Source organism: Lontra canadensis, unplaced genomic scaffold, assembly GCF_010015895.1.
Source record: "Lontra canadensis isolate GAN:19392208 unplaced genomic scaffold, GSC_riverotter_1.0 scaffold15, whole genome shotgun sequence".
In the NCBI taxonomy this organism is placed as follows: Eukaryota; Metazoa; Chordata; class Mammalia; order Carnivora; family Mustelidae; genus Lontra; species Lontra canadensis.
Window position 1 is genome coordinate 5,283,186 of NW_022631009.1, and position 17,810 is coordinate 5,300,995.

General features: G+C 37.1%; 1 protein-coding gene across 1 annotated transcript in view; it reads right to left on the reverse strand.

The window, feature by feature from the left end:
• SLC30A8 (solute carrier family 30 member 8) overlaps nucleotides 1-5,101 on the reverse strand; it is a 31,999-nt gene extending 26,898 nt beyond the window's left edge. The window contains exon 1 of the mRNA XM_032858742.1: nucleotides 5,031-5,101. Coding sequence (XP_032714633.1) covers nucleotides 5,031-5,101 — 71 coding nt within the window. The remainder of the gene's footprint in view (nucleotides 1-5,030) is intronic.
• Nucleotides 5,102-17,810: the final 12,709 nt, after the last annotated feature.

The following is a 17,810-nucleotide window of genomic DNA, read 5'->3' on the forward strand; positions in this document are numbered from 1 at the left end:
TTATCAGGTTGAAGAAGTTCCCTTCTATTCTTTGTTTGGTGAATGTCACCATAATGAAAGGCTGTTGAGTTTTATTGAATGCTTTTTCTGCATCTAGTGAGATAATCATATGGTGGGTTTTGTCCTTTATTCTATTAATGTGGTGTATTACTTTCATTATATTTCAAATGTTAAATCAAATATGCATTACTGGGATAAATCTGACTTCACCATAGTTCATAATTTTTTTATATCTTGTGTTCAGTTTGTTAGTATTGGGTAGAGGGATTTTTGAATCTATGTTTATTTATAAGATGTATTGACCTATAGTTTTATTTTCTTGTGGTATCTTTTTATTTTGCTATAAATGAAATATTGAAATACAGAATAAGTTGGAGAATGTTCATTCCTTTTTGTTTTGGAAGAATTTGTGAAGAATTGGTATTAATTCTACTTTATGTATTTGGTAAAGACCACCAGTGAAGACATCTGGGTTTAGAATTTTCTTTGCACGAAGTTTTCTTATTACTAATTCAATCTTTTTATTTATTATAGATCTACTTGGATGTTCTGTTTTCTCTTGAGTTAGTTTGGTAGTTTGTATCTTTCTATATCTTCAACATTTCATCTAATATTATATATATGTTATGTATGCAACTTGCCTTTAAATCAGTTAGGAGAAGAAAGGAGAGTAAATATGCTATCTTTCATAATTACCTTTACTGATGCTGTTTGGCTTTTGTGTGTTGATTCAAGTTAATGCCTGTTGTCATTTATTTTCAGTCTGAAATGTTTCCCTTACTATTTCTTGATAAGTGAGTCTGCTAGCAAAATAATTTCTCAGTTTTTGCTCATCTGGGAAATGTCTTCATTTCACCTTTATTTTAGAAGATAGATTTTCTGGATATAAACTGATTGGTTGACAGTTCTTTTTTTCTTTTAGCCCTTTGAACATGTCATTCCCCTGCCTTCCAGGTACTTTGTTTCTGCTAGAAGTCAGATGTTGATCTTACTGAGGTGCTTCTGAATATGATGGATCTTTTTTTCTCTCTTGATGCTTTCAAGATTTTTTCTGTATCTTTTGCTTTCAGTATTTTCACTATGTCAGAGTGTAGATCTGTTTTCTCTGATTCTTCTTAGTGTCTGTTAACCATTGTGGATGTGTAAATTAATACTGTCACCAAATTTAGGAAAATTCTAACCATTATTTCTTTGAATATTTTGAATATTCTCAAAATATATTGAATATTTCTCTCCTCCTTTTTCTCCTCTCCTTCTGGTCCTCCTGTTATGTGTGTGTTAAGGCATTTGATGATGTGCCACATTTCCTTGAGGTTCTGTTACTTTTTCCTCCTTGTTTTCTTCTCTGTGTTCTTATGTTGCATATCTGTTGATCTGTCTTCAAGTTCATTGATTATTCCGTCAGTTCATATCTACTGATGAGCCCCTTTAGCAAATTTTTTATTCTACTTAATGTACTTTCAACTTCAGAATTTCCATTTGGCTCTTTTTTATATAATTTCTATCTCTTTATTGGCATTGTTTGATGAGACACTGCCATCATTCCTCTCTTTAATTTTTTAAAACATGATTTCATTTAATTCTTCAATCGTATTTGTAATGACTACTCTGAAATCTCTGAATGCTAAGTCCAACATCTGGGCTCTTTTAAAGGTAGTTTCTATTACCTGCTCTTTTTACTGTGTATGGGTTATTTTTTGCTGTTTCTTTCCAGGTCTTATAATATGTAGCCTGAAATTGGATGTTTTAGATAATACACAGTAGCAATTCTGGATTCTGATCCCCAAAGACCCATTGCTGCTGATGTTTACTTGTTTGCTCTATTATTTGCTTAGGAATGGCTTGTCTAATTAAGTGGACTCTCTTTCCTCTGATGTCCCCTACATGAGCAATGTCTGTTATTCTTCCCAAGAGGGTGCAGCCTTGGCATACACAGAGTCATCTTTATCTCCTCCACCCAGCCCAAGGATGCTGATCATTTTAATCATGTTTGCTTTGACCATCTCTTTCCATGGTCTCACTGTTAAGCTTCTGGCTGCTCTGCCTAAATGGGTATCACATCCGACTATTGACCTACTTAATCACTTATTGATGCCTGTCTTCAAAAATGCCCTAAGGCATAAATTGCTCCATAGTCTGATCCAGTTAAAGCTGAACCTTGTGTTAGTCTTCTCAAGCTGCTATAACAAAATATAACAGACTGGATAGCTTAAACAACAGAAAGTTATTTTCTCATGGTTCTGGAGACTCAAAGTCCATGATTAAGGTGCTGGAAAATTCAATTTCTGGCAAAAGCTCTCTTCCTGGTCTGTAGATGGCTGCTTTGCTATATCCTCACATGATGGAGAGAGATCTCTGATATCTTTTCCTCTTATGAGGACACCAGTTCTACCATATCAGGGCTCCATCCAAATGACTTCATTTAACCTTAAACAGCTTTTTAAAGGTCCCGTCTCTAGCATAGTCACATGGAGTTTGGGCTTCAAAATATGAATTTCCTTTAAGGGGGAAAAGTTTGAGGTCATGGGAAGGAGAGTGAAGACTCACTAAAAGCCGTTACAAAGCTCCTAGACATGTGAGTAAAGCCATCTTGGAACTTTTTCCACATCCCAGACACCAGCAGAATACAGCCCCGTGAACAAACCTCACTGACCCAAGAATTGTAGATAATAAAATGATTGCTGTTGAAGCTACTACATTCTGAGACTAGTTGGTAGCCCAGCAGTAGATAAATGAAACACTCCTTTTGTAGAATTAGAGAATAAAAATTCCTTCAGGTTAAGTTTCTCAATAGCTGTTGACAATTTAAATTGAAACCTGATTATAAGTAGAAAAGAGAAGGAAGGAAAAAAGAGAAGGAATATCAGAGGACAAAGTCGTCTGGGAAATAGAGACAGAAGAAAATATATGAGAAAGGTGGTTGGGGAAGATGATAAAAGGAAGCAAATAAGAAATCAAGGTCCATGTGTCCTCAGAGAGAAATAGATTAGGGATTCAGGAGGCCACAAGGTGAAAATGTGTGTGAATGAGAGGTGGAAGAGGAAGAAACGGACACTAAATTCACAAACAGAAGGCATGGGTTCAGATCCCAACTCTGTCATAATTAGACATCTGACCTTAAGAAAGACACTTCTTCTCTTTGGCATTCAGGTTCCTAACTGGTAAAATAAGGGAGGGATCGGCATAAATCATCTCTCCCAGGTATAACTGTTTCTATATGAAAAGAAAATAAAGATGCATTTGATAGTTTCTCTCATCAATATATCCTGAAAATCATACCCATTTAGGAAGGGAAAGAGACCCTGTAACTATAAAAGGTTGGCTTTATTTGTGTAGCAGAGCATTAATGGTCTATTTTAATGAGAAGGGAAATAGTGTTATTTTGATAACGTAGAGATGCTCTATTAACAGTGCCTATAGTAATAACAATTCGTTGTCTAAAATTTCTGCCTGATCTAACATGAGGTTTTGTTATTTGTGGTCTTAATAAATCACATCTAATAGAAAATAGTTCTTATAATGTGAGATAATAGATATGCTAGATTCTATCATGTATTTTTATTAATTATTTTTATTAACATATAATGTATTATTTGCCCCAGGGATACAGGTCTGTGTATCATATATTTTTAAAACAAAATTATAAAGACCCTATAAAAAAAAGTCCCTTGCAGTTGTTCAAACATTTGATGCTATCAAACATAATGTTGCTCCTCTTCAGAATATGAATTTAGTTCCATGAAACAAACACAAACATTACACATACTACTAATGGGTATGTATTCTCCTAAGCCCTGCTCCTAACCATGAAATCATTTTAGATTTCCATTCATTCATCTGTCCTAAGCATGTCTCTCTTTGCTCCTCATTCAGATTGAATCCCCAAACACACAAAACTCTTACTCTTACATGTGTCTGTTTTTACCAGGCAAATTATCTCAGACTGGAAAATGTCCCCTAACTGTATTTTCTATGTGGAGTTTTCCTAACCTTCCTCTAACTCACTTTCATTTTTCAGTTCTTACTCTATCACTTCTGAAATGCTTTCTCTGACCCCTAAAGTCTAGCTAATGCCTAAGTTCCTTTGAGATCTTCTCATTAAACACCTCCAGAATGACACTTCTATGGTATTTTGCAATTGCCTATTTTCTATGTGCATTCCATGTTAGGCTCCAAGTTTCAAGAGGACAGAGATCTGAGAGTAGACATGTTTTCCTCCTGTTACGTATCGGGTGTGTTTAATTAATAGTAGCTCGTTAAGAGGAAGATGAATGAATGTGGTACTGTGCACGTGATACTGTGGAGCTAGTAGATGGAACTAGAACTACACAGGACATTAAATTCAGCTGTATTCATTATGGTTGTGTACATCTGATTATGGCATTTCATGATTAAGAAAACAGCAATTGGTTTAAAAATCAACGCAACCCCAATTCTGTCACATAGTTGAAAAGCCTTAATTTTTTTCTAAATATAATTTAGTAAACTTTACTTTTAACTTTAAAAATGGGAAGAATTGAAGAAAAAAAGGCAAATAGATTAGATCATGTATGCCTGTTTTCTGAAAGATAAACTAGAGATGAAAAATATATTAATAAAATCATATAAAATAAATAAAATTAAATAATAAATTATATTCATTATATAAATATAAATAATATATTTCTTAATTATTAATTAATTAATTGTTATATAAATAAACAATATATTTATTAGTTATTTGTTAATTATTTATTAATTATATTTATTAATCATATAAATAATAAATTATTTATGATAAATTATTATTTAATAAATTATTGTAAAATAAATAAAATTAAGTATCCTTTGTGTACTTAATGATATTTAAGGAATCAAATCCTGCATTGTTCAGGATATGGATCATACAGGTCAGTCAACAGCTTATCAGATTTTGCAAAATGCCCCTGAGTTGCATAGCAAAAGTTTCTGATTTTGAAGTAGTAGGATCTAAGGATTGATTGAATACTCAAGACACAGAAAGTCGTGAATCAGAAACAGATATCGGTTACCTGTCTAGGGTGAAGGCATACATCTTAGTGGCTCTGTCATTCACAAGGTAAGTTCTTTCCAGAAACTCCATGGTGGTCAGAAGGAGAACTTCTGCTGTTGTTTGTGGTTGTTGTGGCTTCTGCTGTTTTTACCTCACTGCCCAGTTTGGGAAGCAAAGCAGCCTTACAATCATTCACATACTTTCTAAAGAAAAAAATAAAAAGGCTTCTGGGCTTTAGAGTAACAAGCCTCCTACATCAATGTTCTTGGCAGGTGTGCCAAAATTACAGCCTTCTTGGACCATCATCCGGTCTCATTCTCTCCCCCACAGAAACTCCTCTCCTACAGAGACCTGCAGGAAGGATCCGGTGAAGCCCCTGTGTGTGTGTCTGTGTGTCTATGTGTATATGCGCGCAAGTGTGCTTCCGATGCTGTCTGATTCCACTGTTTGCTGAGAGGTAGAGGAGCTCCAAGGTTTCCTGCTAATTGCTGATGTAGAGATTTGGTCTTCAAAACACACCTGGGTGAGCTGTAGACACCCTTCTGGGCACTAGTCTCGTGTTTTTCCCTTTCTTTTCCTTGCCGTTTTTTGGGGGGAAACTCTCTCTCAACCTAAAAACATTTCTCCTGAGATTTAGTTCTAAGATGACCTCTAAGCAGCTGTCAGGATTTACTTCTCCTCTCCTAGGACCATTTTCGGTTTTCACTACTGAAGGGAGGACATGGGTCATTAGTTGCTATGGTCTGTAATCTGAAACAGTTCCTGGTGTGGCGGCTTTGAAGCCCTTCTGACAGGCAGAAAAAGGGCAGACTCAGCTTCTAAATAAATTACAGCCCTCAGTCATACCTACAAGAACTGGAATGATCTGTCTTCTCCCTGGCTAGGGTATCCTTTGTTGAAGATAAAAGACTCATCCAAGGAAATCCTATCAGGCAAACAAATCACAACTCAGAAACAGCATCTTCTGATTTGATCCCAAAGGACCTTCAACCCCCAAACTTGTAGGAATTCACATTATATTTCATTATTAAGCATTTTCCTTTCCAAATAAGATAAGGGACTATAACCTGAGGGCAGCAGCCCTTTGTGGTAGGCATTTGTGAGGAGGCCAAAGAGCATCCAAGATCTGTACAGATGCACAAGGCAGACTGGAGAAAAGGCCATAAATCTCCGACCGCTGAGTCCTCATTCCTTCTCCCTCTGTCAACACTTGCTTCCTAGTGGGAAACTCAGACAGAGTAGTGGAGTCCAGGAATAGCCCAGCTGCCCAGCATCTTGGGAATCTGCCCATCGTTCTGAGCAAAAGTCTGCCACGATAGCCTAATAGGATAAATACTGTCTCTGAAAAAGAAAATGGGATTCAATGGCAATTCCAGCAGCAGTAAGAGGAGAAGACACCTTTGCCCAACAGTGAGAGCCTCAGGTGTCCTATCACATCTTCAGTGAAGCTGTACCTCATGTTTAAGATTTCGAATAGTCTCAGCCATAAGATAAATTCTAAGGTCTTTCTGTATGACCCCATTGCCTAACCAATCATTAGCTTGGTTGGGACAGATGGAAACCAGAGAAATGGCTCTGGGAGGCCATTTTTTTCTTGCAGGAGAAATTCTGGGTCTGGCGTTACTAGAATAATCCAAAGCATTTCCTTCTCATATATCCTTACTCTTAACTTTACAAAATAATAGGTTATTCTGTGGATACAAAGTAGGAAACCAGAAAAGAATTACTAACCCATCTGTGCAACATGTTGCAACGCTTTGCAGCTTGGATCATTTGTGAGTTGTTTCTAGAACATAGGAGAGAAATAGAATTCAAGTGAATGAATGTCAGAAAGTGAATTAGGCTGAACTCCATTAGATGTAAGTGCAAAGGAAAGAAGATAAGCTATATTCAAATGCAGGAAAGAGAATGTATAGCCATAGCTATCAACAGGAAAAGAAATAATCTGTAAGTTTGAGATTCTGCATCATAAGTTTTGTCACTAACACATATATAGATGCACAGACATATTTAGATCTGTTCATGATTCTGTGAGCACAGAGATACATACTAGGTTGTTAATGTGAATTTCCTACGGGGCAAGAAGAGAGTGAGGATATACGAGAAGTGTAGGGTAGGACTGACACAGGAAAGGGTAAGGTGGAGATGAGAGAAGAGGGAATGGGGACCCCAACAAAGGAGGAAAAAAACATGTGTTCTGTGATCTCTGCTCTTTATTTATAAATTGAAATATATAAAATTGCCATTTTGTAGACCTAATGCAGTCTAAAATCAGCAATTTCCTATGATTTACTTAAATATATGTTCACACATATACACAAACCTATAAAATGTGTATGTGTGCATGTGTGAGCCATTTAAAAATTAAAAAATTAATATGCATATTTTAAAAGTATTAAGAAATTACTTTCATCAAATTTACGTGAATTTCCAAGTGCTGCCCTTGAAAATAACTGCTCTAGTATAAACCAAAACTTCTGGTGTAAGTGGCATAAGAGTAGCAAACATTATAGCAAATAAAACTTTTGTGTTAAAAAAAGTAAGTTTTCCTGCTACAAATTTAAATGTAGATAAATTATGAGTAAGAATTGCCTGCATGTCACATTGTGTGAAACGTTCACCTGTTGATAACTTTGTCATCTTATAAACTCATTCTAACTACACCATCACCCCCTTCCCCTCAGTATTCTGTTGGGACAATGTTTATGAAGAATTTCCCATCCTCTCCGACTAACCTTTGCCCTGCTCTGGCTTGTGCCACCCACTAAGGACCAATGGCCCTAATCAGACTAGCAAAATTCACAAAATATGTACTTGGAAAGCAACATGGATCAAAAAAAGAAAATCCTTTCTCTTTTTGACAGTCAGCTTTGGTGGGCATTATGCTGGTTTTTTTTTTCCAGTTTCCAAGGCAACCAGCTTCTAAACCATCCTGAATTACAGGTTGTCCTCTCCGCCCACTCACCATCACAATCTTGTAGCAACTGAAGGGGCAAAATGCAATTTATAACAGTTACTTCTGGGAATAAATATCCTGTCAGCCACAAGAACATCACTGACATGACAGAAAAACTGGTTCAGCTCCCCAGCCCTAGCTGTCGTTGGCAATAATTTCTTTATAGGATTTTACAAGCGGTAACTAATACTTGTGCAAAAATAATTTACACAGGTGTCTCACACATCATTTTGATATTTCACTCGCAGAAAGGGTGTGTTTCTGGAAAACCACCGTGATCCTCCCTAGACACTCAAGTACTGAGTTCTCAAGATTTGCATTCCCAAAATTTAAACTCATACTTCAGAAACACTTCATATTGCTGTTGTTTGCATGTAGCTACCTTTTAAAAAGAGACATGAAAGTGAGCTTGTTTTAAAATAATCATGTTGGTTTTCATTCTGTTTCGCTTTTTCTTATTTGTGTGGAGAGGCAGTATAGTAAAGTGACTTAATGCATGGGCTTTCAAATCAGATACACTTAATATCAGTTTCCAGTTTGACCATTTCCTTACATGTGTGACCTTGAACAAGTCACCTGGCCTCTGTGGTTTTCGGTTTCTCATCTGTAAAATGGCACATTAATGGAGTCCCTGTCTACAGAGTGCTTGTGAAGAGTAAAAGAGACAATGTGTATAAAAGCTCTTAGCCTAGCATCTGGCATATAATCAGTGTTGTATAGAAGTGAGTTGCTATGGATTCAGCCATGTCTAAGTAAAATGTCCTGACTGTCTCAGAGAAATTGACCCCAGTCTTAGCATGAGGCTAAGAATTACCCATGAGTGAAGAATCCACCAAGGAAGTAGAAGTTATTATAAAGAAGACTGGGGGACTTGAACCATCCGCTATGACTTCAGGTCAATCCGTCAAGCCCTCTTAGGCCCAATGCGCTCAAATAATGTGTGATTTGTGAATTCTGAAATGAATTTGTGCCTGCCTCATTCTACCTGCTTAGCAGTCAAGTGCAATTCAGAATGTGTCCTACATAAAGAGGACAAAACAGGAAGGAAATGAGAACTCAATCAGTGTAATCACCTGCTGAAGATTCTGGACTTCTGTATTCCCACACAGACTATAAAGACATTATTTCTAAGCTCAGTGGCGTTTCCTTAGCAAGGTGATTTTATGGTTATTACTACAGTGTGAGTTTTTCACAAGTTGCATCCAGGAATGTGAAAACAAAGACACTGAAAATTTAATTGGATTGTCTCTTGAAGAACGTTGTGGAAATTTCATTTTAATCTAAAGTAAACATGTATAAAACACAAACCATTTCCTGATATTTCTTACTTTATGCGAGAATGAACTGAGCCATCTGAGTTTTATTTTCTCCTTGATAAATTGGACTATATAACTCTTTCTTTTGCCACTTTTATTTTTAAAAAGATTGAGCTATAGAAATGTTTCAGTGCAAATGTAATTTGTATTTGTTGAAAAAACTTGATAAAATATTGATGCTAAAACAATAAAGGAAATATTTTTATCAAGCTTGGTTGATGCAAATAAATAATACAAAAATAAACTAGCAGTTTTTTGGTAGGGGAGAATATTGGGACGAGGTGGCTAAAATGTTTATGAAGTGTATATCTTATTGATGAGTCTCCTTGTCCCACAATTCCTTTTACAAGCACTCTGCAAACTTAATTAACCCCTAAATGCACTCTCCAGGATAGATCTGGTTGACTTCATCTTGCAAATTCCGAAGTAGTTATCTGCTGGCTTCACATTCTCACAACTATTTATGTTTCTCTCTCTCTCTCTCTTTTTTAAGATTTGATTTATTCATGTGACACAAAGAGAGAGAGAGAGAGAGAGATCACAAGTAGGCAGAGAGGCAGGCAGAGAGAGGGGGGAAGCAGGCTCCCCGTTGAGCGAGAGCCCGATGTGGGGCTCGATCGCGGGACCTGAGCCGAAGGCAAAGGCTTAACCCACTGAGCCACCCAGCGCCCCTGTGTTTCTCTTTTTTATTTTGTTTACTTTGACAAGCAAGAGAGGATTCTAAGGACCTAAGCCATGATTTATGGCATTAGAATAAGAAAGATATAAGAAAGAATAAGAAAAGAAAAATCATGATTATTTCAACAGATTCAGAAAAAGCATTTGACAGAATAAAACATCTGTTTATGATTAAAACCTCTCAAACACATGGACATAGAGGGACTGTATCTCAACATAATAAAGACCATATATATTAACCCCAATTAGTGGTGAAAAGCTGAAAGCAATTCCTCTAAGATTAGCAAGACAAGAATGCTCACATTGCCACTTTAATTCAACATAGTATTGGAAGTCCTCACCACAGCATTCAGGCAAGGAAAGAAACAAAAGGCATTTAAATTGTAAAAGAAGAAGTAAAACTTTCACTATTTACAGAGGATATGATACTATATACAGAAAATCCTAAAGACTCCATCAAAAAACTGTTAGAACTGGGACATCTGGATGGCTCAGTCAGTTAAGCATCTGCCTTCTGCTCAGATCATGATCTCAGAGTCCTGAGATCAAGCCCTGCCTTGGGCTCCCGGATCAGTGGGGAGTCTGCTTCTCCCTCTCACTCTCCTTCTGTCCACTCTCTCTCAAATAAATAAGTAATCTTAAAAAAAAAATCCTGTTGGAACCAATAAACAAATCCAGTAAATTTGTAGAATACAGAATCACTACACAAAAATCTGCTATATTCCTATATATCGAAAATGAACGATCAGAAAAATAAATTTTTTTAATATCCCATTTACAATCACATCAACAAGAACAAAATACCTAGGAGTAAATTTAACCAAGGAGGTGGAAGACCAGTATATTGAAAACTATAGAACATTAATGAAAGAAATTGAAGAAGAAACAAATGAAAAAATATTCCGTGCTCATGGATTGGAAGAACATTGCTGTAATGTCCATACTACCCACTGCGATTTATTCAACACAATCCCTATTAAAATTCCAATGGCATTTTTCACAGAAATGGAACAAAAAAATCCTAAAATTTGTATGGAACCACAAAAGAGCCCAGGTAGCCAAAGCGATCTTAAGAAAGAAGAACAAAGGGACACCTGGGTGGCTCAGGGGGTTAAGCCTCTGCCTTCGGCTCAGGCCATGATCTCAGGGTCCTGGGATGGAGCCCCGCATCAGACTCTCTGCTTGGTGGGGAGCCTCCTTCCCCCTCTCTGTCTGCCTACTTGTGATCTCTCTGTCAAATAAATAAATAAAATCTTAAAAAAAGAAGAAGAAGAACAACAACAAAGCTGGAGGCATCACATTTATCTAATAGAGATTAGATTCTATCTAATATAGATTTCAAACTGCATTATAAATCTATAGTAATTAAAACTGTGGTATTGGCATAAAAACAGACACATAGATGAATAGAACTGAATAGGGAGTCCAGAATTAAACCCACACATACATGGTCAATTAATTTACAACAAAGGACCCAAGAATATACAGTGGAGAAAGACAGTGTCTTCAATAAATGGTGCCGAGAAAAACAGATAGCCACATGCAAAAGAATGAAACTGGACCACTATCTGACACGATATACAAAATTAACTCAAAATAGATTACAGACTTGCACAAAAGAACTCCTAGAAGAACACAGAACCAGTAAGCTTCTTGACATAGTTCTTGGTGACAATTTTTTTAATCTGACACCAAAAAACAGAAGTAACAAAAGTAAAAATAAACAAGTGAGACTACATCAAACTTAAAACTTACTGCACAGCAAAGGAAACCCATCAACAAAATGATACAGGAACCTACTGAATGGGAGAAGATATTTGCAAATCATGTGCCTGATTAGGGAATAAAGAAATCATGCAACTCAATAGCAAAAAAAAATACATAATAATCATTAAAAAATGGGCAGAAGATCTGAATGGCATTTTTCCATAGAAGACGTAGAGATGGCCAACAGGTACATGAAAAGATGTTCTACATCATTAATCATCAGGAAAATGCAAATCAAAGGCACAGTGAAGTATCACCTCACACCTATTAAGATGGTTATTATCAAAAAGATTAAAAATATCAAGTGTTGGCAAGAACGTAGAGTAAAGGGGACTCTTGTGTACTATGGGTGGGAGTGCAAACTGGTGCAGCCACCATGGAAAAAAGTATGGAGGTTCCTCAAGAAATTTAAAATAGAACTACGGTAAGATCCAGCAATTCCACTTTTGGATATTTATGCAAAGAAAACAGGAATATGAATTCAAAAAGATATATGCACCTCCATATTCCTTGTAGCATTGCTTACACTAGCCAAGATATGAAAACAACACAAGTGTCCATCAATGAGTGAATGGATAAAGAAATTGTGGTATGTGTATACAATGAAATGTTATTTAGCCATAAGAAAGAAGGAAATCTTGCCATTTGTAACAACATGGATGGTACTGAAGGGCATTACGCTGAGTGAAATAAGTCAAACAGAGAAAGACAAATACAATATGTTTATCTCATGTGGAATATAAAATATGTATATATATAAATTTATAAATATACAAAAATCTAAGTTGATAGAGGACAAGTAGGTGATTGCCAGAGGTGAGAAAAATGGATAAATTATGTTTTTTAGTTTAAATGAATTTTTAAGCTTTTTTTTAAAAAAGGACCCTTAAATATTCCTTCAAATTGTTATCACCTGGTTTCTTTGAAACTACAAAAAAAAAATGTAATTTCTTTTGAAAAATGGCAATGAAAAAACAATGACATTAGCAATCATTTTGGCCTCCATGTACCATCTAGAGATACCATTTAAGAAGGTCAAGGAATTAGCTGTGTAGTTAGATTGCAGATGAATTAAAGATAATTTAGTATGTTAATGGCAAAAAAGGTAAATATCCTTATTCAGTCACCTTGAAGTTACCATCATTGGATGATAGAAATTTAACCAGAAAAAAAAAAAAAATACCCAGAAAGAAAAAAAATGTAATTGAAATTCTTGAGCAAAAACATTATAATTTCAAACTTCTGTGAGGCAGAAGATTATTATGTTCTTTTGGGGCTAGCAGAGGGAAAAAACACATCATTTGCCTTTTGCAGGAGATAAAAATAAATTTTAAATAAACAAATAAATAAAATTAGAGCTTTAGCATGATTCATAGTTTGATTTTATTTAGAAGGTATTAAGTGACTACTATGTGCCAGGCATCTCACTAAGCCCGAGGGAACAGAAGATAAAAGGCACAGTCTCGGGAAGTGTGTGTGTGTGTGTGTGTGTGTGTGTGTGTGAGAATTCATTTAGATAGGCTCTGTGCCAACCCCTGATGGAATTAATGATCTCCAACAGTCTCTTCCCTAAAATGATTACGGATCAACAATTCACTATAACATAAACTGTTCTGCCAGTAGGGAGACCAAGACTAACAGCTCTAATCCCAGCGGAAGGGACACGGACAATACTCAAGGCTACCAGGGGAGGCTGCCCCAAGGTGGGGAGCTTGCAGGATCTTGAGGATGCTGGTCCTTAAGAGCTCTGCGTTGAAAAGAGGATCCTGGAGCATGGCTGGCCATGACCTTCGTTTCTAGAAGGGTCACTTCTCTGTCTTTTCAGCTGGTCCATTTCATCCAATTAGTTTTTCTTTCCCTTGCTGATTGCTTCTGGCACTTAGTGGAGACACAAACTGTCCCCTAGAGGGTGTGTCTGCCCATCCAGCCCACTGCTTTCATGTCTAAGAGGTTAAGTTTTGCTAAAGGATTTTAGGAGACTTCGTGATTACCTCTTACCATCTGCGTTTTGTTTTCCCTGCTCCTGTCTCTACTCTGTTAGAAGGGAAGGCACAGAGCTTGGAACTACAGTGTCGAATTGTCAAGGAAGGAGCCTACGGAGAACGGCCCCTCAGAGTAGCTAATGAGTATTTGTCTCTGACACTCCACTTTAGAATGTCAGTCTGCCTCTCAGTTCACACAGAAAACTTCAATCGAACTAGGTTTTATTCTGGTTTTGGCTTTAAGACAACAATCCCATTGGTTTGCTTTGTCGAATCACCAGAATTTTATTTCTGTTGTTACTGTTTTGGACATTTGTTGGATGCATGATATTATTATCTGAGCATTTTTATTGTGGCTGACAAACACTCGTATTAGTCTATCTGGAAAATTACTTCCCTATTTGAGCCTTTTGAAGAAAAAAAAAGGTAGACAAAAAAATACTTTCTAGTGTTCCAGCTCCTTGATCTAAATATGCAAAAACATCACTGAAAACTAAAGCACTGAATTCCTGAATTAGAGAGAGCCCCTTGTCATTATCTGGAATGCTACCGTTTAATTTTTATGAGTACAGTTTACTTTAGTGAAGGCCTTGAGGGCCTTTCATCTTCAGAGAAGGATTTTCACAGCAAGTCCCCAGATGAATGCCAAGAGAGCAAAGACATAGCTCATCTTCTCCTCTGAATCTCCAAGTCTGGATTTATTTGACTCGAGGCTGACAAGACTGCCTCTCAGGAGAGCATCCAGAAGACAAGACAAAAGCCTCCTGGAAGCTTTCCCCTGAAAGACGGAGCCATTGCTTTCACATCAAACCCAAAATGCATCACGGGACGTCAGGTGGGTTTTCTGCTTGGAAGCACAACCACAACGCACTGCTAGCTAATTCATCTCTTCTTTGGGTATTAACAGATTTCCATCTGGTGAGCCTACATTTTAAAATGTCGCCAATCTGGGCACCTGGGTGGCTCATTGGGTTAAGCTGCTGTCTTCGGCTAAGGTCATGATCTCAGGGTGCCAGGATCGAGTCCCACGTCTGGCTCTCTGCTCAGTGGGGAGTCTGCTTCCCGCTCTCTCTTTGCCTACCTCTCTGTCTGCTTGTGATCTCTGTCTCTGTCAAATAAAGAAATAAAATCTTTAAAAAAAAAATAAAAATAAAATGTCACCAATCCAACTGTATGAGTCTCTCCGCCACCATCAGTGGATGCGTTCTTGGAATTTGCATCCAGCGCCCATGAGTGAGGTATCATATTGCATGTTGCAATCCTAAATTCCCTACTCAGTCACTCAGGTATTGGTCAGGGGGAGAGGATGGAAGCTTGCATTTCCTTCAGAGGCAGTTAACTCCAAAAGAGAGCAAAAATATGTATTTAGTTGTCATGGACAAATATATAATGTATTATTGAGAGTATTACATTTTGTAAGGGATTACTTAAAGCTTTAAATACCTAGGGTAACATTCTCCCTTACCCTTCAGAATTTAAAACTAAGATTTTTCTCTCAGTCTTCCACAGAATTGTGATAATTCATCATTCACAGATAAAAATTTCATTTTAAACATTATAAATGCCCAGATTAAACCACCACAAAAAATAATATCTAAGGCACAGTGACAGTGTCCTCATATTTTAAATATTATTTATGCCACAAAAATCAATATGACAAAGCAGTATGAACAGTGTTTGATAGAAGTTGGTTAGAGTGGGATTTGGCATAACCTGCATTTCCTAGTCACAAGTTAGTTTCCAAGAAAGCTGGTGAATAAGTAATGTCAGATGCCCCTTGGCCATTTTCTCCTGAAGGAAACAGAAGGAGAAATCGATTCTATGATTAATGTAATGTCCCAATGAATACTAATTCTTCATTACTTCTTAGAATCATCATTATTATGGATGTTGCTGTCAGCAAATGAAGAATTGTTCTTTTTAATCTGCTGTATACAACACAGCCATTTCTACCTTAACTTATTAATAAAGACCAGGCCCCTAACTGAAGAGAAGTATGCTGATTAATCCTAAGAGGAACACATTGGATTCATTGTCTGTTTGTATATATCCTTTCCACTGGATGACTGGTTGACTGACCAGATTATAGGCCTTTGAACATTCCACTCTACCCTCTGTGATTATTAGCTACTAATTCGAAGTCTTTGTCGGGTAGATGTGATTATTTAATTTCTACCCAATGGCTTATTAGACAATATGGTATACTTCCACATATTAAATTCTTTTCTGAGGATATTTCTCCTCAGAACTATCATATTGGACACCTGAATCCAGCCCAACCACCCATTTTTTCTTAAAGATTTTATTTATTTATTTGACAGACAAAGATCACAAGTAGGCAGAGAGGCAGACAGAGAGAGAGAGGAGGAAGCAGGCTCCCTGCTGAGCAGAGAGCCCGATGCGGGGCTTGATCCCAGGACCCTGGGATCATGACCTGAGCCGAAGGTAGAGGCTTTAACCCACTGAGCCACCCAGGTGCCCCCCAACCACCCATTTTAACTGAAACGACTGCCAAATTGACTATGCTATCATGCTGAAAGCACCCAGTTAGTAAATTTGGGGGCTATAAGATCTAAGTCTGTTCCTTTTGCTGATTTTCAGCGTGTCAATCAGTAGATAAGTTTGCTTCTTTCTGCCCCAATTTCCTAACCAGAAAATTTTGAATGACAGTACTGAACCACCTCAGAAGACTTGTGAGTAAAAATAATCCCCGTCATCCTTCAAAAGTAGCAAAACTATTTCCAAGTATTTAATATTGTTAAATACATTAAAATTTGAGAAGTCATTTGTAGATAAAAGAGATGAAATGTAGCATGAGATAAATACCACAGAAATAAAATTGTAAACATATTTTTAGTTTAAAAAGTAAGATATATACACAGTCAAACATGTTGAAAATTCAAAAAGATAGACAATAGGTGATATGTTCTCCACTGAAGATCCGAGGCTAAGATCCAGGAAATAAATCAGTTTTAAGAATGTCCTGAATATCTTCATGGACTTCTTTTTGTGTTCATGGATACACACACACACACACTTTTTTTTTCTTTTGCAGTTCAATTCAGTGCATATTTTAGGAATATCTTATGGGCCTGTCAACAGTTAATTACTTGCATGTTATTTTTAACTATTAATAGACTGTGTTTTCTACAGTAGTTTAGGTTTACAGAAAAATTAAGTGGAAGGTACAGAGATTTCTCACGTGCTCCATGTCCCCTCCCATGCAGAACCTCCTCAGTTACTAACATCCTACACCAGCTGGTGTATGTTACAACTGGCCCACCTACATGGACCCATCATTATCATCGTCGTCATGCAGAGTGCATGGTTTACGTTAGGCTTGCCTCTTGGCTCTGTCCAGTCCATGGTTTGGATAAGTGTATAATGATACGCATCTACCATTACAATGTCCTGCCCTAAAATTTATACACACACACTTTCTTAAGCCAAGTTTGTCCAGTTTTTATGAGGCTGCTGTTGAGTGAATGTTAAAGTAAGCATCAATAATGAAGCTATTTCCTTTCCTTTTGCCTTTGCTGGGAGACTCCCAGGCCTGTCCTTTGCCTACTGGAGCAAGAAGATCTGATAGTTGTGGCGGCTGGTCCATAACTCCCCCATGACTCTGCAGCACTACACTTCCACACCCTCCTCCTGACTTGTTTACTAGCAAATTGAACAGGCTAAAATTCACAGAAGTTGCTTTCACTGGGAAAGAAGAGAAGAAGAAATAAGAAGCCGTAAGAGAGAACTCAGCTCCATTGCTCAACCCAACGATTGGCGCATCAACCCATCCTCCTCTTCCTCCCAAGCCTTGATAAAATTCCCGCTTCTTATAGCTAAGCTATAAGTTTATGCTAAGCTCCAGTGATTTAAACAGACATAATTCCTGCTGTCTGGGAATTTATAATCTAAAGGAGGACTGCCTTTGAAAAAGCAATCCATTTGGTACTGGGTGACATATCATAGTAATCACAAGCTAGCAAACATGTCACAGTACTGCCAACATATTTATACTTAAAGAACATAACATTCATTCACAAAACCTGAGCGAAGAGTGAGGATAAAAGTGACTATCACCAGCCCAGTTACCTTCAAATGCC